Raw genomic sequence first — 21,372 nt, forward strand, 5'->3', positions numbered from 1 at the left:
TCTCCCTCCCAGAGCTGGGAATAGAACCCAGGAGTCCTGACTCCCAGCCCCCTGCTTTAACCACTAGACCCAACTCCCCTCCCAGCACTGGACTAAAAAACCCAGGTGTCCTGACTCCCAGCCCCCTGCTTTAACCATTAGACCCAACTCCCCTCCCACCACTGGACTAAAAAACCCAGGCACCCTAACTCCCAGACCCCTGCTTTAGCCCCTCCCAGAGCTGGGAATAGAACCCAAGAGGCCAGTCTCCAGTCTGCCCCCTGCCTCTCGGTGTAGCTTACCCCAGGACTAATAACCTCAGTTCCCTCTCCCACATGGTTCCCAGGCCACGTGTTCTGAATTGGCTGGTAACAGCCCCAGTCCTGGCCCATGCCTGTCTGTCTGCGGATCCTGAGGACTAATTCCTTAGGCTTCAGAGTCTCTCCCTTTGATAAGCCATTCGCCCGTAACCCTGAGTCTGCCAGTCATTGGCATGACCCCTCATCGGCTCCTCTCTCCCCCAGCACCCTTAGCAGCTGCCTGAGCGTTTCCTTCCCGAGCTTTGCACCGGGTCTGCACACCTCAATACGGGGGACGCTGGCTTTATTCTCTGCTTCCCTCGCTGGCCCTGCAGGCTTCCCGGAAAAGGCCCATCTCTCATGCCGTCCAGCCGCCTTTCCGAAGCATGTGCCTTGTGTTTGGATGAAAGGGCCTGTGGTAGGGGCGCAGGCAGGACTCTGCCTGTCTTCTGAGCATGGGGGGAGGCGGGGAGCTGTTTCTGCAAAGGGTCAGGTCAACTCCACTTCCACCATCGCTCTCAGACCCCATGCACGGGGGGATATGGAGCTCTGACTGAACATGCTCGGGGAGGGGAGGTGCAACCACTCTGCTTGAAACCGTTCTGCTTCTAACTCATGTTTTCTCTGTGGGTCCCCCTCCTCTCCTCGCTTTACTTGCTGTACCCCAGTAGTCTGCAGGACCGGTTACCCCGTAGCCCCAAGCGCAGCCGAGGTGGCTGGGGGCTCTTACTGGAGAACAGTGTAGTGTTGGTCTTTAGGGAGGCTGTGCCTAAAAAGAACCATGAGTGGTTTGTTCCTCCCCACCCCATGGCTGAGCCCCCAACTCTGGTGGGCTTTGGGGGGCACCTCTGTCGGTGTCGAAGAGCTCCTCCGTGCCAGCTGCAGGGCAGAGTGGTGTTGGGATGCCATGCTGTGGCACTTGACAGTGCTGAATTCAAACGTAAACATGACCGATAAAGCCACTGGGTTTGTTATGATGCTGAGCTTCCAGGGCGCGGAGGACAGGGCTGCCTGCAGACTGGCGAGCTCTCTTGTAAGCCCCACATACCTGGCTGGTTCTGCCCCTGGGATCCACCTGGGGCCATGCCCTTGGCAGCTGTTGTGAGCTCAGCAGGCTTAAGTGTAATCGGAATCTGGTTGGAAGACTTCCAACGGGGCGACTTGACCATGGTGCCGTTCCCTTCGAAGCCACGGCCTGGGCAAGGCGGTGCCAGGGGCCCTACGGTCACACGGGGCTTTGCCCCAGTGTAAGTAGGGGAGCCAGGACCCTGAACAGCTGCCTTGGGCGTAAAGGCTCCAGGTGCTGGAATGTAAGGGTCGGAGGAAATGGCGCTGGAGAGAGGGGAGCCTCTGCAATACACAGCAGTAAACCAGGGTGTGCAGGAGTTTGGTTCTGGGTTGGTGGTGGAGCCAGGGGGCGAGAAGGACGAATCTGCCTATTCAGCCCTTGGCTGCTCCTCGTTTGGATCCTCCATCATAGTGGAGGCGCGAGGCAGCCGTTGGAAACCAGAGTGGGGGCTTGCGTCCCCTGCCAGTGCTCAGTGCGGCACACTGGGCGATGGGGATCCAGCAGCAGGTCAAACTGCTGAGCACAGGTGCTGCAAGGACTGAGCCCCGGGGGAACCTGTGAAGTGAGGGGGCAGTCGGTGGCACCTTGCACACTAGGTGTGACATATGGCTGCATTGTAAACTTACTGGAGGCTGTGCAGGGCAATGCAGCTGGGTTTCCCTGGCACGAGGTGGGAGATGGGCCTCGTGCCCTGCTCTGGCTGGCATGTGTATTCTGCTGTGGGAGCTGGGCCCATCAGCCTGGGGACTTCCAGGTGGATCTGGCCGCTGGGAGCGATACGCTGCGTCCACTCAGCAAGTGGGATGGGGAGAGGACAGACCCCAGGGCCAGGGGTGGAGGAGCCAGATGGGACGTTAGTGGGATGCAGCAACGGGGAGCGGAGAGAAGCCACCCCGCTGCGCCATCTCTGGATCCTGCTGCTGGAGGGAAAGGGTGGCTGGGAGGGGACAGTCCCCATGTCCCATTCCCATCCCCTGTGCCAGACGTTTGATTACTTACCATTGTGGTAGCATCTAGGAGCTGCAGTCATGGATCCCTATGGTGCAGGGAGCTGTACGGGCCGTGGGCTGGGATCCCCCTCCATTGTGGGGTGGTGTACGGGCTGTGGCCCCCCCCTCGTGCAGGGTGCTGTACGGGCCATAGGCTGGGACCCCCCTCCAGTCTGGGGTGCTGTACGGGCCATGGGATGGGACCCCCCTCCAGTGCAGGGTACTGTACAGGCTGTGGCTTGCGCCCCTTCCCCCCACCATGCAGGGTGCTGTACGGGCCGTGGGCTGGGACCCCCCTCCAGTGTGAGGTGCTGTACAGGCTGTGGCCTGCACCTCCCCCATGCAGGGTGCTGTACGGGCCATGGGCTGGGACACTCCTCTCCTCCAACTTCTGGGGCACTGTACAGGCACATAAGGAAGAGCTGGGCCCTACCCCAAAGAACTGACAATCTAAGATGGGAGATTTGTTCCTGAGGTGCAGAGCCGAGAGCTGGCAGAGAATTGACATCCCTGCAGCATGGGCACCAAAGGCTGCTCCCGAAGGAAACAAACCAAGCCCGGGCGGACGAGCACAACCTCTTCCTTTAGGGTTGGATGGAGGGGCAATCTCTGCTCTCCTTATGTGACCCCCGAGCCCTGGATTCAATGGGATGGCACCTGAGTGGAGGAAAGTTTCTGGCTGGAATAAGTGGGAGGGTGGGAGCAGGCTGGACAACCTGTGGGAAAATGCCCCCTATGGGAACAATCCTGCACCAGCCTCGAGGTTCTGCCAGGTCGTTCCATCTCTAATGTCTCTGGCCCTGATTCACCAGGTACGTCTGTGCTGCGGTCATGGGGTGTGGTCCATGCTAGCTTCCATCGAGCCAGCCTGAGCATCCATAGCCGTGCAACCACAGCAGCATAGCCTTCAGTTCAAGCCTGCTCTGGTACCCTGGCTCCTTCCTCGGAGGGCTAGCCTAGGCTGCAGCCTGTGCTGCTGCAGCTTCCCTGCTATTGGTACCCGAGCCAGCTAGAGAAAAGCTCCCACCTCTGCTGTGTGGACGTATCCTTAGTCACACTCCGGCAGCACAAAGGGGGTGGAAACAACCCTCTGAGAATCCTACCCCCATGCAGAGGCCTTCCCAGCTGGTGCAGAGCTGGCATATGGGCCTAGCACCCACCCTGTTCCCAGCCCCTGGCATGGGGGTGGATTAGGGGTGTGGCTAGAGAGCGCTGCACTATGTGTAGCCTTTTGGTTCCTATGGGAAACAGAATGTGAGTTAGAGCAGCCTTGAGGCTGCTGTAATTTACACCAGGGTTGGACAGAAGTTTGCATGACCCCAGCATATAGGCGGGGGTGGGGGGGGGAATAAAGGGGCTTAGGAGTTCTCTTACCTCCCTGCCCCAAGTGTAGGAAGGGCGTGGCTATTAATCAGGCACCCTAGTTCCAAAGCTGTATGGCTCCTGCCAGCTATACATCGATTGCTTGAGGAATATGGTTCTTCCTGGCTCCATTTGGAAATGTAGATGTCCCCTTGCCACATATGCCCCCTTCCCTGAATTCCACCCCAATCTGTCCAGAAGAAAATGGTTGTGGCTCTTTGCTCTTCCATGGGGCCTGTCACCTTGTATTACGCTGACGCATGGCCCTGTGACTGCAGTTCAAATCGAAATGAAAGGCAGGATAAAAATAGCTGCTTCTCCTCTGCCTGCGCTCTGCCTCCCGGCACTCCACCGCTTTGCTGTGGTGGCAGGCTTCCCACCCCGCCAATAAGCCACTTCTTCCAGCCCAGGAGCCCAGCTGGACTTTGTCTCTTAGTTTTGCTAGTCAGGGCTGGTTTATGATTTCTTGTTGGGCAATTTCTCCCCTGTGTTTTAGGTAGATTCAGCACTGGCGGAAGGGCTGGACTGACCGCCCCAGAGACCAGCGCCTCCTATGCATGCACCTAGGTTAGGCATCGGGGTGAGCTGCCCCTGAATACAGCCCGTCACGGCCATGCTCCAACCCTGCCCTGCAGGGTTCACCTTCTGGGACTCTGCAGTCCCCTTGGGGACCTAGTCTTCCAGCTGGAGCCACCAGCTGCTGCGTGGACTGGAGAAGGATCAAGGCATCGCCGACCCTGTTTTAAGGCTCGATCTTTAGGGTAGGGCATGGGTGCCCGTGCTGAAATTGGCGGGCTTTGTACAGGTTTCCCACTGATTGTCAGGATCAGGATTAGTGTAGAGGGATGTGGGGTGTGGACAGCTCGAGCTAGTACTTATCCTTCTGGTGTCTGCAGACATCGAGAGCACCTGCATTATGTCCCGGCACTGGTTTGGTCCGAAGAGCAGCAGCCTCATTCTCCCCCATGAATACACTGGTGTAAAACAGGAGTGAGGGGGGTTGCAGGAGTCTTTCCATCATTGCTCTGTTGGAAGGGTGACTGGTCCTGCCATCCAATCCTTGAGCCCAGACAGACCCTTCCTCAGACCTGCCTGCATGGATCGATTGCAGGGTTGGGGCCATAGCTTTGGATTCCTATTTGGGATGAAAGCCCCTTTGGAAACATCAGGGAGTCCAGACTGTGTCAGTTCTGTTGGATGTGTCAATTTTCAGGTGAGAAGGGACCGTTCTGGTCATCTCGTCTGCTCTCCTGCACAGCACAGCCTGGAGAACCTCCCCTAGCAACTCCTGCATGGAGCCCGTAACTTCTGGTTGAGCTAGGATGTGTCTCTGAGAAAGAGCTGGCCAATCTGGAAGGATGTTGGGAGCTCGGAGAGGGTTCAGAGAAGAGCCACAAACATGATTAAAGGATTAGAAAACCTGCAAGAAGTTAAAGCGAGACAAATTCAGACTGGAAATAAGGTGTAAGTTTTTAACAGGCAGCGTAATTAACTCATCCAGGGTTGTGGTGGATTCTCCATCACGGGCAATTTTAAAATCCAGATTGGATGTTTTTCTACAAGATCTGCTCTAGGAATTATTTTGGAGCAATTCTCTGGCCTGGGTTATCCAGGAGGTCAGGTTAGATGATCAACAATGGTCCCTTCTGGCTTTACATCTATGAATGTAAAGACCCAAGTGATGGAGAATCTCCTACTTCCCTAGGAGCAGTGTTCCCGAGGTTCAGACCCCTCACTGGTGCAAATTTTGTACCTTATTTCTAGTTTGAATTTAGATTCAGGCCATGTCTACACTATGAGGACTATCCTGGCACAGCTACGGTGCTATACTATGTTGGCATAACCCCACAGAGTAGACCCAGCCTGAAGCAATGGAAGGGATTTTTCCATTGGTGTAGGAACACCACCTCCTTGAGCAATGGTAGCTAGGTCGATGGAAGCATCCATCCGTTGCCCTAGCTGTGTCTACACTGGGGATTAGCAGATTTATTTGGGCATAAGTTTTTTACCCATGAAAGCTTATGCCCAAATAAATCTGTTAGTTTTTAAGGTGCCACCAGACTCCTCACTGTTTTTGTGGTTACAGACTAACATGGCTACCCCCTGATACTGGGGATTAGGTCAATATAGCTACAGTAGCGTGACTTTCTTGCTGAAAGACAGGTTTTTCCAGGCCTCAGATCATTCTTGTAGCTCTCTTCCAAACCCTTTCCAATTTGTCAACATCCTTGTTGAAGTGCAGACACCAGGACTGGACCCAGTTCTGTGCAAAGAACTGATTGATCTTCAGTGTCTGAAATTGGAAAATTGGGGGGGAATAGTGTCTGGTTGCCCCCCAAATGAAAATTTTTCAGATTATTTTTTTTTGAATGAAATGAGCCGTTCAACTCATTTTGGGTTGGTTTTCAGTTCTTTAACCTTTTTTTCTTTAAACTAAAATTGAAGTAAAATTTCTAATGGAAAATCGTTTTGAATTGAAAAATTGAAAAGTTTTGCTTAATGTGGAAACGAAACATTTCAAAATTTGGGGGGGGGGATTTTTGGGATGGCAGGGTTGATTGACACGATTCAATGAATTTGATACAAATTCGCAAAATGTTTTGGTCGACAAAAAATCTGCATTTTTTTCATCCTGAAACGATTTCAGAAGGAAAATTTTGCCCAGGGCTAGTAGCAGCTGACGATCTCACCAGTGCCTTATACAACAGTGATAACATGTCTCTGCTTCTGCTGAGTATTCTCCACCTTATCCATCCAAGGATTGCATTTCCCCGCCTGCCACCAGCCTTGGTGATGCTCTTTGGGCTTTTCATGTTTTGTGGGTGGTTTTATGAGTGTAGCCTGGAATTCAGACATTGTAAAGTTGTTACACCAGCTTGAGTGATTCATTGCTAATATTAGTCCAGTGTTACCTCATTGCTTTGCCTCCAGCTGGTGTTTCTTGCCTTCTGCTTAGAGTGCAAGCTCCTTGGGGGCAGGGACTGTCCCTTTGTTCTGGGTTTGTGCAGCACCTAGCACCAGAAGGGCCTGGCCCATGGCTGGGGCTCCTGGGTGCAGCCATGATACGAGACAATTAATGGTGACTGTCCCGCGGGGCTTGGAGAGTCCAATTTGCATCTGGAAAATTGGTTTTGCCCTTGTGCCCTTTTGTCAGGGAATTGACTTGGCGGAAGTCGCCCAGCAAATCAGCAGCAGAGCCAGGAATAGGATGCAGGCCAGAGCCCTCCCCAGGAGCCCAGGCAGGCTCCAAAGTTGCTTTCAGCCAGCTGTCTGGGTGCTCTCTTGGTGATAGGTGGCGGGTTCCATAGGAGAAGCCAGTGCTTAATTTGGGCCAGGGCTGGCAACTCTAGGCTTGGCAGTTCATAGCCCCGGTGCCTCTGGGCCTGCTGCATCAGTTAGGAATGTAAAAAAATGGCTTGATTTTCATTATTCATTAAGCCCTGGGAGCAGCTGCCTCGCCCCGGTGTGGGTGTGAGTGATTCCAGGCCGTGAGAACTGAGGGGCACGTCACTGGAGGTAGAATCTGGGCTCTGGCTGGCCCTGGGCAGCGACCTGGCAAGCGGCAGCCACGAGCACTTGCCATGTGTCCGCCTTGGAGAGCCATCCCCTGGATTGAACGGTCAGGATTTAGTGAGAACTCCCCTGCCATGGTGCAGCCGCGGCATCTCCTGAAAGTGACGTGAAGGGCAGAGGGGCCGGGAGAGCCCACCAGCCTCCAGGGAGGAGTGACTCAGCGTGTGTGTGTGTTTGGGGGGTGTTCGTCCTTGTCTCAGGCCGCTCAAGGGGAGAGGAGCTGGGCACGACGCAGATGAGGGTCTGGCCTGCGTAGGCGGGAGGATGTTTCTCTTCCCCGGGCTAGGCCGACGAGCCTGGGCGGCTGCGGGGTCCGAGTCAGCCCTCTCGGCTTTAGCTGCCCGATGGGCCATGAAATCCCCGGGACGAGGGATCAGGATCGTGCTAATCATGCAGGTCGACAGCTGCCGTCACCGGGGCGTGAACGTGCCGCTTTGGAGTCCCCATCACACTCTGCTATGTCAGGATTGGAGGCGGGGGGTGAAGGGATTAGTTTCCCCTCCGTACTGAAGCGATCGGCAGCTAAGAGCTGCACTGTGACATGACCGCCCCCCCGTGCCCCCATCTCCCCCTGTGCTCACCCCTACCCTGCAACATTACAGGGGTACCCCCTGCACCCCTGTGCTCTGCCTCCCAGCTCAACCCTGCAGCATGATACTGCCCCCCCTGCTCCCTTCGATCTCCCCCTGAGCTCAGCCCTGCAGCCGGACACAGTCTCTCCGGCACCCTTATCTGCCCCATGCTCTGCCCCCTAACTCAGCCCTGCAGCATCACAGGAATTTCCCCTCATCTCCATCTGTGCTCAACCCCCCCCTCCACCCCATCTCAGCCCTGAAGTATGACAATGTGTCCCTGCTCCTCCATTGCCCCCTTGGCTCACCCCCACCCCCCTCGCTCAGTTCTGCAGCATGACACAGTCCCCTCTGCGCCCCCTGTTTCCCCCTGTGCTCTGCCCCCCAGCTCAGCTGTACCCCATAGCACTTCTCTCCCCATTTCCTCCCTTCCCATCCCCCGCCATGCCCTGCTCCCAGCTACAGCAGCCCTCTGCCCACCTGGGCTCACAATTCCCCCTGTGGCACCGGGCTGCCCCTCGTACCAGTCCGGTTAGCTGGGGCAGCGAGCAGGGCTCCTCGGGTGCCCGCATCCCCCAGTGGAAGAGAAGTGCAGCAAGAAATTAGCCATAGGTTGCTGGGACAACTTGGGAGATCACAGCCCTTGCTGGCAGGGCAGGCGGGGGTGGGGGGGTGGGAGTGGGGGCACTGGGAGCTGCACAGAGCCACCAGCCAGAAGAGTGATGGGCTGCCTGCTATGGAAGGGAGCTCCTAATACATTGGGTTTGGGGTTCAGACACAGCATGGGCGGCAGGACTGCTGGGTTCTCTCTCCAGCTCTGGGAGGGGAGTGGGGTCTAGTGGTTACAGCAGGGAGGCTGGCAGCCAGGACTGCTGGGTTCTCTCCCCAGCTCTGGGAGAAGCGTGGGGTCTGGTGTGTAGAGCACGGGGTTGTGTGGAACCCAGGAGTCCTGACGCTTCTTGCCCCTGTTCTAACTGCCTGCCTCCTAGAAGCTGTTGTGCTACCCGCCTGCCGCACTCCACCCCAGCACCTGCTGCTTGGCGTTGGTGGCTGCACGGCCCCTGCATGGACATGCTTTGCTGAGCCCCGAGGGAGTGCCAGGGCTGTCGTTACTGCTGACAGGTGCCACTCTGTTTGCTGTGTCCCTCCAGGCCTCATCGTCTACCTGGGCATGATGGTGGGAGCGTTCCTGTGGGGCGGCCTGGCGGATCGGATCGGCCGGAGGCAGTGCCTCCTTATCTCCCTCTCGGTCAACAGTGTCTTTGCCTTCTTCTCCTCTTTCGTGCAAGGTTACGGCACCTTCCTCTTCTGCAGGCTGCTCTCCGGAGTGGGGTAAGGGAGGCCCGCCACGAGCCAGCCTGCTCGTCTTGGATGCTGTTCCAGGAGGGTGGCGTGTTCATGCCCTCAGATGGGATCTGGTCCCTGAGGGGGCCAAGGGGAAGTTCCACCTCTGGCCGTGTCATGGCTTGTGGATTGAAACTGATCCTGAGCCATTTCCAGTCTCTGGGATGGAAAACCCGTTCCCCGGAGCTTTTAGAGCCACTGAGCCAGGTCAGAACTGGGATGGTCTAGTCTGGGATGCTGGGTGAGTGGCGGTATCCGAAGAGGGGGAGCTAGGTAGACTTGTGGTCAGAGCTGCCACACGAGAGGCGGTTGGGAGGTCTTAGCAGATGGGCCAGAGTCTGGATATGTTATAGCAGGAGGTGGGAAACTGGCAGAGATGAGCCAGTGGTCAAATGGGTGGCAGCTGGTGGGATGCCAGTAAGATCTGATCTGAAATGGCAGGAGGTGGGGATACTGGACCATATGGACCAGTGGGTTAGATCCAAAATGGCAGGAGGTGGGGATACCAGACTGTATGGACCAGTGGTTTGATCTGAGGTGGCAGGAGGTAGGGATACCAGACTGTATGGTCCAGTGGTTTGATCTGGAATGGAAATGTCCTGGGAAATTCTGTAATATTTTTCCATCTGCTCCCTTCCCCCTTGGACGTCCTACCCAGTTTCTCCCTCCCTCCCCTCTGATAATCTCAATGCAGCAACTACCAGCTCATCCAGGGGGCTCCATCCCTGGAGCCTCTGTTGCTCATGCTAATGGAGGAGCCTGGCTGGGAGACAGGGCTGCCCAGAGGATTCAGGGGGCCTTGGGCAAAGCAATTTCAGAGGCCCCTTCCATAAAAAAAAAGTAGCAATACTATAGAATACTATATTCTCCTGGGGGCCCCTGTGGGGTCCAGGGCCTGGGGCAAATCGGCCCACTTGCTCCCCTCTCTGGGCGGCCCTGCTGGGAGATCAAAGGTGGCCACTGATATGGAAGGTGCGACTTGAAGTAACTTGTCCGAGGTCACCCAGCAAATCAGAAGCTGGTCCAGAAATAGGACCAGGAAGCCTGTCTCCCTTCCCCCTCCTCTAACCCCTAAACTCTCTTCTCCCAGTGGGTTTATAAGCCAAGTTGCCACTTTGCCTGATCAAGCTAGCTCCCACATCTGGGCAGGAAAGCAGGTGCCGTAATGAATTGAGATGCTAATGCCACGTGCACCTCTGAATTCCCCTTCTCTGGGGAGCACCGCCTGGAATCTGCCAGCAGAAATCTGCTGGTAATTAAGGTAATTAAGAGCAGGCTTCCCCAAGAAAACCAACGCTGTGGAAAGGAACGTCCAGACCCAGTGCCAGAATCTGGCCAGGCTGGTGTGTCTACAATGGATGTGGAACAAGAGTCGGTAATGGGGAATCCCTCCAGTCTCGGATCTCTTCCCCCCGCCCCCCTACCCTAAGCAAACACGTAATTAATCTAGCCCAGGTATATGACCTGTTCCACTCACTGCCTCTCTAACTTGGTAGCCTCCACTACCTGCCGCTATATTTGATCAGGCTGATGGTGCATTGGGTCTGCTATCCTGGCTTCAGAGGACAGTGTTAAAACCTCAGCACCTTGCAGTAGGGTGCGGACGAGTCCTTCCTAACCCCTTTCCCATTTGGCAATGAGCTTATGCCCTGCAGCATGAGGATTGCCAGCCCTTGCAGGCTCTCTCCAACTGGAAGCTGTTCTGATCCATGTTTTCTTCCTCCCTTTCCCAGCATCGGGGGCTCAATCCCCATTGTCTTCTCCTACTTCTCAGAGTTCCTAGCTCAGGAGAAGCGAGGTGAGCACCTGAGCTGGCTCTGCATGTTCTGGATGATCGGGGGCATCTACGCATCAGCCATGGCTTGGGCCATCATCCCTCACTACGGTAAGAGAAAAGGGGGCCAGCTGGTGGTCCCGTCCTCCTTGTGCTGGGAAAGCCACTGTGGTCTCACAAAGACTGTGTCAAAGAATGGGTGGGTCAGGGGTTGCTAGTAATGAAATATGGATAGGAGTGGCTGAAAATTTTCCATCCAAACTGTTTTCTGAAAAAAAATTGGATTTTTTTTACTAAATGATTTTTTTTGGTTGCAAGAAGTGTCTGCTTCCCTCAGAAAATCCTGTAGTTTCTCAAAGCAGAAACATTTTGATTCAGAAATACCACCATGGTGCATCATGGGAGTTGTAGTTTGGGTGCCTCCTGATCCCCATTTTCCCCTATGGGCTGGACTCCATCTCCCATGATGCACCGTGGCTAGGGCTTCTGAAGATGCACCATCTCCCCTTTCCTAGTGGGGGGGGGGAGACTGTGGGGCATCTTGGGACACATAGTCCAGCCAGGCTGCCTGGCATCCGAACTACAGCTCCCATGAGGCACCAGAGTGGTATTTCCAAATCAAAATCTTCAGGTATTCACATTTCTGCTGAAAAATCAAAATTTTGCAGGGGAGGAACCCCATATTTTTTGGACCAGCTTTAGCTCTGTAGCTTCTACCACTCCAGTTCACACCAGTTGTCACAGCCTAGCTGTCTGCATGGATTGTGTTTAGCCATCCCAGCCATTCACACCCCCAGGCTGGCAGCATCAGCAGAGACATCTGGGCCTGAACGCCTCTCTTGCCCCTGCTCTGTGCCAGGCCACACTGGCTGTGTAGGAGCAGACGGCGTGTGTGTTGGGGGACGCTGGGCCTGAAGCTGACTCTGAGACATGCCCCGGCTGGGATGTGGATGCTAACAACATCCAGGGACCAGAGGCTTTGTTATGTGCACTAGGCTGAACTGACTGCAAGATAAGGAGTTGGGAAAGAAATTCCATCACCAAGGGGGTGTGTTGGGGCAGCAGGCAGTCTGGGGCAGCATTTAAACCCTGAGTGCCAGGCTCTGGACTGCTCCAGGGGTGTTAGTCACACCAGTGAGGCTGCCTGCCGGCCACTGGGAGCCTGGATCCTGCTTTGCTCCTCCCACACTCTTCCAGTTCCCCACCACACCCTTGGGATGGGAGCCTTTCCTGATGATTCCTAATATTCTGTGCACTTTATTGATGGCCACTGCACATTGCGTGGATGTTTTCAGAGAACTATCCACAATGACTCCAAGATCTCTCTCATGAGAGAGAGGTGGTGTTGTTTACGACTTCTCATAACACAAGAACTAAGGGTCACCAAATGAAATGAATAGGCAGCAGGCTTAAAACAAATAAAAGGCAGTATTTCTTCACACAACGCACAGTCAACTTGTGGAACTCCTTGCCAGAGGATGTTGTGAAGGCCAAGACCACAACAGGCTTCAAAAAAGAACTAGATAAGTTCATGGAGGATAGGTCCATCAAGGGCTATTAGCCAGGATGGGCAAGGATGGTGTCCATAGCCTGTTTACCGGAAGCTGAAAATGAGCAACCGGGGATGGATCACTTGATGATCACCTGTTCTGTTCATTCCCTCTGGGGTACCTGTCACTGGCCACTGTCGGAAGACACGATGCTGGGCTAGATGGATCTTTGGCCTGACCCAATAGGGCCATTCTTATGTTCATATGTGAATGGTAACAGCTAATTTTGACCACGGTGTTTTTTTGTATAGATGGGATTCGGTTTTCCAATGTGCTTTACTTTGCACGTATCCGCACTGAATTTCCTTTGCCCTTTTGTTCCTCAATCACCCTGTTTAAAGAGATCACTTTGTAACTCTTGGCAGTCAGCTCTGGGTGTAACTATCTTACAGTGTTTGTCAGAGTTGTTAAACACTGGAATAAATTGCCTAGGGAGGTTGTGGAATCTCCATCACTGGAGATATTTAAGAGTAGGTTAGATAAATGTCTATCAGGGATGGTCTAGACAGTATTTGGTCCTGCCATGAGGGCAGGGGACTGGACTCGATGACTTCTCAAGGTCCCTTCCAGTCCTAGAGTCTATGAATCTATGAATCTTTAGTTCTACCACGTCTCACTCACCTGTTTTTCGCTTCTCTCATCTCCTGCCTCCATCCTGTTCCCTAGGCTGGAGTTTCCAGATGGGCTCCGCGTACCAGTTCCACAGCTGGAGGGTCTTTGTCCTGGTCTGTGCCTTCCCCTCCGTCTTTGCCATCGGCGCTCTCACCACCATGCCTGAGAGCCCACGCTTCTTCCTGGAGGTAAAAGCCATGCGGCTCAATGTGGGGAGGGAGCCAGAAAGGATTAATCTGTGCATGTCCATGTTTGGGGCCCTGGGCTGGGATGCAGCAAGATCTAAGGCAGAAAGGGGGCACAGGCTGGATCTGGGGTATGGGAACCAGGTGCTGAACTGGCCCCCAGCTCTGCTCCAACCTCCTGCAGTAGAAACTAGAGATAGTCCAGGAGCAGCCCGGGACTCTCTGAGACAGGGCTTTGAGGTCACTGCCCTGGGCCTAGCAATGAACCCATCAGCCTCAGCAGTGAACAGGTGCACCAGGACTGAATCCCCCGCCTTTGCCCCGAAGGAGGGCGATGCAGAAAGGTGGTGCTTCCTTATGAGCTCTGGGAATGGAGAGGCTGCTCCTGTCAACCCAGCAGCACCTGTTACCAATGCTAAATCAGCAGCCTGGGGCCGGGATGGTGCTTAGAGCCTGCTGGCAGCATGGGGCATCCCGTGGCTCTACTGTTTGTTTGGGTGACTCGTGGCCGTGGCCGTGGCCCTGTGCGCAGGTGGGGAGGGAGCAGGGAAGGAAGGGCCATTCTGGCTGCAGCGGTGGGGCATGAAACCTGGAGGGCGGCGACACCTGGCTTAGGGTCTGCTCTGAGAGGTAGGCCAGTGCTGGCATGAGGTGCGGGCTGCCTAGATCGGGGGTTCTCAACCTTTTTCTTTCTGAGGCCCCCGCAATGTGCTATAAAACCTCCATGGTATAAAAGCCAGGGCCAGCATTAGGGGGTAGCAAGCAGGGCAATTGCCTGGGGCCACATGGGTCCCGCAAAGCTAAGTTGCTCAGGTTTCTGCTTCAGCCCCAGGTGGCAGGGCTCTGGGCAACGGGGCTTCGGCTTTCTGACCTGGGCTGTAGTGAGTCTAATGCCGGTCCTGCTTGGCGGACCCCCTGAAATCTTCTCAGGCTCCCCCAGGGGGCCTTGGACCCCTGGTTGAGAGCCGGCCGAGGTGACTCTAATTCTTAGGGGCATCTCCTGCATGGATAACTTCCCTTCAAGCCAGGAAGCATGGGGCAGTGGGGTACCTCTTGTTGGTTGAGTTGCAGTAGCCCAGGTGCCTAGCACTGGGGGCTCTGGAAAAGCTGGCAATGGGAGGCAGCCTGCGCCCCATGCTGCCCCCTTGGATTTTCTCTTGCAGAACGGGAAGCACGACGAGGCCTGGATGGTGCTGAAGCAGGTTCACGACACCAACATGCGAGCCAAGGGCCACCCCGAGAGGGTGTTTTCAGTAAGCACTGCTCGGTCGCCCTCCCTGGCTGCTCTGGTCCCCTGGGGCAGAGGAGAGACCTTTAGGCTAGAGAAGAGAGGGGCAAGCCAAGGGAAAACGCTTGTCCATGGTGACGAAGGAGGGTGTTGTGAGTAGGGCACTGGACTGGGAATCAGGAGACCTGGATCTTATTCTTATGCCAAGTTTGGACAAACCACTCCCTCCCTGTGCCTGAGTTCCCCACCTGTAAATAACAATAATGATCCCTAGCTCTTTCCATCAGCAGAGCAGTATCGTTATCCCTATTTCACAGCTGGGGAAAATGAGGCACAGAGCAGGGAAGCAACATACCCAAAGTCACCCAGCAAGCTGGGAATAGAACATGAGTCTCCTGAGTCCCAGCCCAGTGCTCTGTCCACTAGGCCATTTCCTTACTTCTTGTGAGGGTTGAGAGTCTAAAACCTGCTTGTGGATTGTGAGGGGAATATGGTGCCAGCTGCCTCTATTGGGCCATTGGTGGGATAGGGACCCCCATGCGGGGGTTGCTAATGATATTTTTGTTCAAAATAATTTCTTTCACCCCATAAATACAACAGGCCCTGCCCCATGGCCCAGCAGCAGGGCTGGAACCTGGCATCTTCCACACCAAAGTACAGACCTGGCCCCCAACCCCCTGAGCGAAAGGAGTAACTCCGTTAGCTAGTAGCAGTAATAGGCCATTATCCTCTATATGGGCCAGTTGCTAGAGGGCAACATGGCACGCTGGGCCAGCATCCGACATCTAGGCCAGGATTGGCTCAAATGGGAGAATTTGAGCCCTAGGACGAGTGTGGTCCCTGCTGCTAGGAGTAAGGGGGGGTGCTGGTTTGTGGCATCAAGGCAGACAGGGGTGGTGAGAGGGAACTGAGGGAGAATGTGAGAGGAGGAGAGGCACAAAGCCGAGCGGGGAGGGGGGGGATGACAGAGGCTTGGGAGGAAAAGACTCGAGGGCTCAGCTTGGATTTGGTGTGATTAGTTTTTCCAATGAGCCAGTGAAAGGTGGGTGGAGGGCTGTGGGGACTGTTGGGGCAGCAGGGGAGGGGGTGGCGGATTGAGACGGGGTGTTTGGGGATGGGAGAAGTACTGCGGGGCAGTCCGGTTCCCAACCTGGGAGAGGCCACCTCCCTGCACCCGGTCTGCGCTGCTGTGGTGTAATGGACAAACCTGCTGCCAGGAGCAGAGATCGGGGTGCAACCTGGCACTGGTTCCCCTGGCACGGGGTGATGGGTCGTTGGCTAGTCTGAGACCCCAGGCTGGAGGGACCAAACCGGCTGACATCTCTGCCCTCTGAGCATCTTGCTGCCCGTGCTTTATCCCTGTCCTGACATGCCTGGCGTCGGGTCCCGCCTCGTGCTGTGGGACATCCCCGTTCTGCCCCATGCCACCGGTAACCTCGTCCTCCCTCCCGCCTCGCAGGTCACCCACATCAAAACCATCAAGCAGGAGGACGAGCTGATTGAGATCCAGCTGGACACCGGCACCTGGTACCGGCGCTGGATGGTTCGGATCCTGAACCTCTTGCAGCAGGTAGGGCCGGCCCCTGGGCGACCAGGACCTTGTCATAAACCCAGAAACGCAGGGGCCAATTCAACCCCTGGCCTGCACTACGCCGGGGCTGGATTCAGGCCAGAAGACGGCTCCATGCAGCCAGAGTCCTCCGCTAGTGCGGCTGAGAGCTGGCACGACGCCCCCTGTGAGGCACTTTGCACCACGTGCTGGGCCCTGGGGGGAAGCGAGGTGGGGTCCTCCCTTCCCCCCAGATGACCAGCTTTAGCAGGACATGCGATGCAACCTCATAGCCCCGCAAGGACTGTAGGGCAACACTTCGGGGGTCAGAGGTCAAAGCTGAGTGACACCTTGCAAAGCGAAGGGGATTTACCTGTCCAGCAACACCAGCCTCCTTCGCTTCGGGCTGGCCTGTCCCTGGGCCGGGGCACTGTGCCCAGTGCAGGGGCGGGAGGTTTCCACAGCCCCTCTGCTCCTCTGCCGAGAGATCCTAGAGCCCTGGTCCCACGGCGACCTGGACTGGATCCCAGTCCCCTCAGGGGATGATTTGGGCTGGATTTGAACCCGCAGCCGAGCGTGGCCATGACCACAAGGGCGCTCTCCCAGCCCGAAGAGGGGAGGTCGTCCCTGCACCGTGCAGCGGCATTGGCTTCCTGGGCGAGGGGGTTATTTGAGAGAGCATTCTTGGTGGCGCCGCAGTCAGGGCTTCTGTAACACACAGACCAGCGTGGCCATGTCCAGGTTCTCCCCTTGATCCCTGTCCGTGGCCTTGCCTGGCACCCACCCTGAGCTGGAACAATCTGCTCCAATGGTTTCCAGCCAGGCTGCTTTGCCGTGACCGAGCAGGGAGGGGAATGTGGATGTGCCCAGCTGAGTCTCCAGGGCTGGGCACCTGGCTCGTGCGGTAGGGACTCTCTTACCAGCCAAACCCGGGCCTTGGGACTTGGTGAGGGGGGTCCAATGGCCACTTAGTGTCCTGTGTGTCCTAGTGCCCCCCCGGGCCCTGCTCTGCTGAACTCAGTGGGGATTCCTGGAGACCTGGGGTCTGCACCCCAGCCCTCTCTGTGCCCATCCCAATCCCCCTGTTCATGCACATCCATCAGCTCGCCCCATCTGCTGCTGTATTTCTCTCCATCTCTGTCTTCTTCCTTCATCACGCCCCATCTCCCCACTCATCCCCCCTGCCTCCATCTTTCCTCTACCTGTCTCTCTTCTTAGGACTTTCCCCCATATCTCCCCAGTCCCCAGCTGCCCCTGCTGGGAGCTGGGTGTGTCCCCGGCTGTGCCTGTGCCCCAGCAGAGCTGGTATGGCGGTGAGTGGTCCCTTCATGCTCCCCGTCTCTCCCTCCTTCAGGTCTGGAGCAACTTCCTGCAGTGCTTTGCCCCCGAGTACCGGCGCGTCACGCTCATGATGATGGCTGTGTGGTTCACCATGTCCTTCAGGTGGGATGGGTGCGAGGACCCTTGGGGGAGGGGCTGGAGAGGTGATTTCAGCTCTGGTGTTGTTTGCTCTGTGTGACTTGCTGGGTCGGTTTCTTCCTGGCTCTGCTCCCAGTGGGGGAGGGGATTGGCCAGGGATTTATCCCGGGCTCAGTGATGTTTTCCCATTGCACGGTGTGAAGGCCACAACGTGCTTTGCAAAAGGTGGAGGAATCCTGTTATGCCCATACTGCAGCCAGGGAAACTGAGGCATGGGGCAGTGACTCGCCAAAGGTCCGGCAGGGTGTCAGTGGTAGAGACAAGAGTGCAACCCAGGAGTCCTGACTCCCAGCCCCAACCCTGCTCTAACCCCTAGGCCCCACTCCACACACACACAGCTGGGAGCAAAACCCTGGAGTCCTGAGTCACTGTCCCCTGCTCTAACCGCTAAATGCACTGTCTCTGGTGGGGAGAGATGGTCACACCCTGGTGTAGCTCTTATGAGGGATGCGAGTATAATCCATGCAGTCTGAAGGAGGGAGACGTAAGATATTGCCGCTGGGAAGGGGAAGGGGGCGGGGGCGTTCCCAGGAAGGGATTAATACAATGTGGTTGACAGGAATTTTCCAGCTGCTGGGTATCGATGTTCCCCTGAGCCACTTTCGTACCTTGCCAGACCCGCCGCCCCACCCACTGTAGGGTTGGTGCCCAGGGTCAGAGGACAGCTCTGCAATCCAGAGGGGACAGGCGCCCCTTGCTCATGCTGCCTGGCTTCGCGTGAGGTCCTCCGTGCGCGTCCCTTCTCCCTAGGTCCTTCTGCAGCAGCCAGTCGGTGCCGCGTTGTGGTCGGCAACGAGTCATACCCAGTCACTTGGCGTCAGCCGTGGCTCTGGCTAGGGCCAGCAGGAGAACAGCTTTTCCAGTTCTCCAGCCGTTCCGAAAAAGAGAGGAGGAATTGTTTGGAGAGGAACCAAAAATGAAACTGTTCTAACTTTTCAGCAGATCGAAAACTTGAAAAAAACCCAATAGAACATTTCAATCTGGGTTGGCTCCTGCATTGAATGGGGGGAGGTGGAGGAGCATGAGCATTGGGGTGGGGACGGCTGGGTTTGGGGGTTGGGGTGGAGATGGTGGGAGCAGCATTCTGTCCTTGCTGGGGTCTGGAGCGTTGAGGCAGAGCTGAGAAAGGAGCTGTGACAGTCAAGGAGAGGAAGAGGAGGATGAAGATTCCAGCACCGCTTGGGCTGAGGCCATATTTTCAGGGCCTAAACTCCTCGGGCCGCTTCTCGGTGCAGACTCAGTGGAACGAGGCCGATATACCCTGACTGGGGTACTGGCCCAGCAACTCCAGTGGAGCTGTGGCCAATTTACAGCAGCTGGGGATCTGAGTCCAGATCCTTAAAAGTATATAGGCACCTAGCTCCCCTCGATTTCAGTCTTGGCATCGCTGTGATTAAATATTTCATTGACTTTTAATGTAAGTGGAGCAATTACCAGCATCATAAGGAGAATCAAAGGCCGCCGATTTGCACAGTGGCCCTTCAGGGAGAAATCTGCCTCTTTGGCTTTTTGGGACAAACGAGCTCAGCTGCGGATATCAACCCAGGCCATGGGGAGCTGGTGATGGCTCCAATCAGGAACAGGGTCTCTTCAATTGATCTCTGCAAAGTCCTGTTAGTTGGAGCTGGCAGAGAGGTGATTGTCGTGTAGTTCCTCTCATGCAATCAAGGTCCTGCTTGTGGGCGTAAAGGCTAGAGTGTCTTGCTCCTGTTCTAATTCAAGTGAACTGATTGGCAATTAACTTTAGCAAACTAATCTCTGGACTACTCCACTAAAGCGTATTACAGGAAATGAGTGGGTCCGTTATTGGGATGGTTGGATAATTGCTGCGGCTGGGCGTATTATTTGCAGTGACCAACACACCAGGGAATTGGGTGCCAAGTGCTTGCAGCTCCTATGAAATCCACCCACTGGGCATCTCTGCAAACTGGGCCTCAGGCTGTCCTATTCCTGCTGGTTGAGATGCTCGCATGCGTTCGCTGCAGAATGGGGAAGGGAGTGGCAGGGCTGTTTGCCGCACTCCTTGACTTTCCCCGCACAGGCCTGGCCCTGCCAAAGCTCTTAGGCCCCACCGACATCCGCACGGGGCTGCCCCAGGAAGGAGCTGTGCAAAGGGAAAGCTGGGAAAGCCAAGCTCACAATGAAGAGCCTTTTCTGCAGCAGTGAGACGTGCTAGGCTGTGGAATAGTCTCCGGCAGAGAGGGGTGGCGTCCTCGTCGCTTGGGGAATCGCCATTCACGCCCAGGCAGCCCCATTGAGTTTAGCAGCCAGATTTTGGCTCAGCGGCTGTTGTATTTAACCGGCTTCTCTGTTCTCAGCCACCTCAGCAATGGGGCTGTGTAACAGGGCAGGCTGGCTCCTATCAGAGGGGGCTTGTAGCACAGCAGAAAGCATACAGAGCTGGGTCACATCACAAGCCCCACAGAAGTCAGCTGGCTTCTCTAGGGTGCTCGCTCTATCTATCTATCTATCTATCCCCAGACACCCCCTCTATCCATCTATCTATCTATCCCCAGACACCCCCTCGATCTATCTACCTATCTATCTATCCCCAGACACCCCCTCTATCTATCTATCTATCCCCAGACACCCCCTCGATCGATCTATCTATCTATCTATCTATCTATCTATCCCCAGACACCCTCTCTATCTATCTATCTATCTATCTATCTATCTATCTATCTATCTATCCCCAGACACCCTCTCTATCTATCTATCTATCTATCTATCTATCTATCTATCTATCTATCTATCTATCCCCAGACACCCTCTCTATCTATCTATCTATCTATCTATCTATCTATCTATCCCCAGACAACCCCTCTATCTATCTATCTATCTATCTATCTATCTATCTATCTATCTATCTATCCCCAGACACCCTCTCTATCTATCTATCTATCTATCTATCTATCTATCTATCCCCAGACAACCCCTCTATCTATCTATCTATCTATCTATCTATCTATCTATCTATCCCCAGACAACCCCTCTATCTATCTATCTACCTATCTATCCCCAGACACCCCTCTATCTATCTAATCTATCTCCCTATCTATCCCCAGACACCCCCTCTATCTATCTAATCTATCTATCTATCCCCAGACACCCCCTCTATCTATCTATCTATCTATCTATCCCCAGACACCCTCTCTATCTATCTATCTATCTATCTATCTATCTATCTATCTATCTATCTATCTATCCCCAGACACCCCCTCTATCTTTCTATCTATCCCCAGACACCCCTTCTATCTATCTATCTATCTATCCCCAGACACCCCTTCTATCTATCTATCTATCTATCTATCTATCCCCAGACACCCCCTCTATCTATCTATCTATCTATCCCCAGACACCCCTTCTATCTATCTATCTATCTATCTATCTATCTATCTATCTATCCCCAGACACCCCCTCTATCTATCTATCTATCTATCTATCTATCTATCTATCTATCTATCTGTCTATCCCCAGACACCCCTTCTATCTATCTATCTATCTATCTATCCCCAGACACCCCTTCTATCTATCTATCTATCTATCTATCTATCCCCAGACACCCCCTCTATCTATCTATCTATCTATCCCCAGACACCCCCTCTATCTATCTATCTATCCCCAGACACCCCTTCTATCTATCTATCTATCTATCTATCTATCTATCTATCTATCCCCAGACACCCTCTCTCTCTATCTATCTATCTATCCCCAGACACCCCCTCTATCTATCTATCCTCAGACACCCCTTCTATCTATCTATCTACCTATCTATCCCCAGACACCCCCTCTATCTATCTAATCTATC

General features: G+C 54.8%; 1 protein-coding gene and 1 long non-coding RNA gene across 3 annotated transcripts in view; one reads left to right on the forward strand and one right to left on the reverse strand.

Annotated features, from left to right (window-relative positions):
- Positions 1 to 21,352, reverse strand: part of LOC127038205 (uncharacterized) — a 246,081-nt gene extending 224,729 nt beyond the window's left edge. The window contains exons 1-2 of the long non-coding RNA XR_007770601.1: positions 21,332 to 21,352; positions 20,713 to 20,796 (exon numbers count right to left, since the gene is read on the reverse strand). This is a non-coding gene — a long non-coding RNA (uncharacterized LOC127038205). The remainder of the gene's footprint in view (positions 1 to 20,712; positions 20,797 to 21,331) is intronic.
- Positions 1 to 21,372, forward strand: part of SV2A (synaptic vesicle glycoprotein 2A) — a 50,799-nt gene that overhangs the window by 18,434 nt on the left and 10,993 nt on the right. For both annotated transcript variants that reach the window (XM_050930686.1, XM_050930685.1), the window contains 6 exons: positions 8,995 to 9,175; positions 10,921 to 11,072; positions 13,178 to 13,311; positions 14,472 to 14,561; positions 15,996 to 16,106; positions 17,440 to 17,528. In XM_050930686.1, coding sequence (XP_050786643.1) covers positions 8,995 to 9,175; positions 10,921 to 11,072; positions 13,178 to 13,311; positions 14,472 to 14,561; positions 15,996 to 16,106; positions 17,440 to 17,528 — 757 coding nt within the window. The remainder of the gene's footprint in view (positions 1 to 8,994; positions 9,176 to 10,920; positions 11,073 to 13,177; positions 13,312 to 14,471; positions 14,562 to 15,995; positions 16,107 to 17,439; positions 17,529 to 21,372) is intronic.

The sequence above is a fragment of the Gopherus flavomarginatus genome, chromosome 20, assembly GCF_025201925.1.
Source record: "Gopherus flavomarginatus isolate rGopFla2 chromosome 20, rGopFla2.mat.asm, whole genome shotgun sequence".
NCBI classification, from domain to species: Eukaryota; Metazoa; Chordata; order Testudines; family Testudinidae; genus Gopherus; species Gopherus flavomarginatus.